The sequence below is a fragment of the Sinocyclocheilus rhinocerous genome, unplaced genomic scaffold, assembly GCF_001515625.1.
Source record: "Sinocyclocheilus rhinocerous isolate Xijiao unplaced genomic scaffold, SAMN03320098_v1.1 C36207440, whole genome shotgun sequence".
Classification (NCBI taxonomy): Eukaryota; Metazoa; Chordata; class Actinopteri; order Cypriniformes; family Cyprinidae; genus Sinocyclocheilus; species Sinocyclocheilus rhinocerous.
The window spans coordinates 1-905 of NW_015775842.1; the positions used below are offsets into that span (position 1 = coordinate 1).

Sequence of the window (905 nt, forward strand, 5' to 3'; positions counted from 1 at the left end):
AATAGCGCGTTTCAAAATTAAGTTATTTTATCGGCGAATCAGTTTGGAAAATGACCGATACCGATAATCGTAAAAATGCTTAAAATCGGCAATGATAATCGGTCGACCCCTACAACAAAGCATCGCTTTTAGATTAAAATGATTAAAAAGATATTTTAATTAAAGTGTGAGAACATGGTTCACCCTGACATTGATGTAAATGCTTAATTTTTTCTCATTTGTCATCTCAGAGGATGGGAAATGAGGTGGTGGAGAGTCAGCAGATTGAGCAAATCGAGATGTCTATTCAGGAACGCAAGCAGCTCATCACCACACAAGAGGATGCCTGGAAGGTCAAAGGTTACAGAGCATCCAATGACTCCACTCAGTTTACAGTGGCTGGACGTATGGTTAAAAAAGGTCAGTGAAAACTGCACATATTGCGTCACAGCAGTGACACAAATTGAGACTTTTTAATGTATTTTTGTACTAGGTAGTTTTGATGTATATAGTTTTGCTTTGTAACTGTGTTAAACTTTCTTCTCTGTTTTCTCTCTCCCAGGTCTGGCAGCCCCTTCTGTTCTCACAAATCCAGTGCTGTCCCCTCTGTCCTCTAAAAACAAGAATGCCTCCCATACCATCTCAAAGCCACATGAAGGTGAGAAACCATACTGTACTCATATTCAAGTCCAGCTTGTATCACTTCCTGATCCCGCTACCCTTTTTTTCCAATTGTATTTTCTGTTCTCTTTCTACTATGTCTGTCATATTTTTTTTATATTTATATGTCATGTATGCATACATATGGTTATATCACTGCTGTATTTTCTTAAGCAGAGATAGAAGTCAGACAGGACATGAAGCTGGAGTCAGACAAGAAGCTGGAAAAGTTGGAGTCATTCCTTGGTCGGCTCAATAGTAAAGGT

The 905-nt window shown here is 38.8% G+C and overlaps 1 protein-coding gene across 1 annotated transcript; it reads left to right on the forward strand.

The window, feature by feature from the left end:
- Positions 1 to 164: 164 nt before the first annotated feature.
- LOC107735650 (supervillin-like) lies at positions 165 to 897 on the forward strand (the record flags this gene model as incomplete). The annotated part of the gene is made up of 3 exons (XM_016547270.1): positions 165 to 399; positions 542 to 637; positions 814 to 897. Coding segments are annotated over exons 1-3 (346 nt in total), but the record flags the coding sequence as incomplete, so codon positions are not given.
- Between the last annotated feature and the right edge of the window lie 8 nt (positions 898 to 905).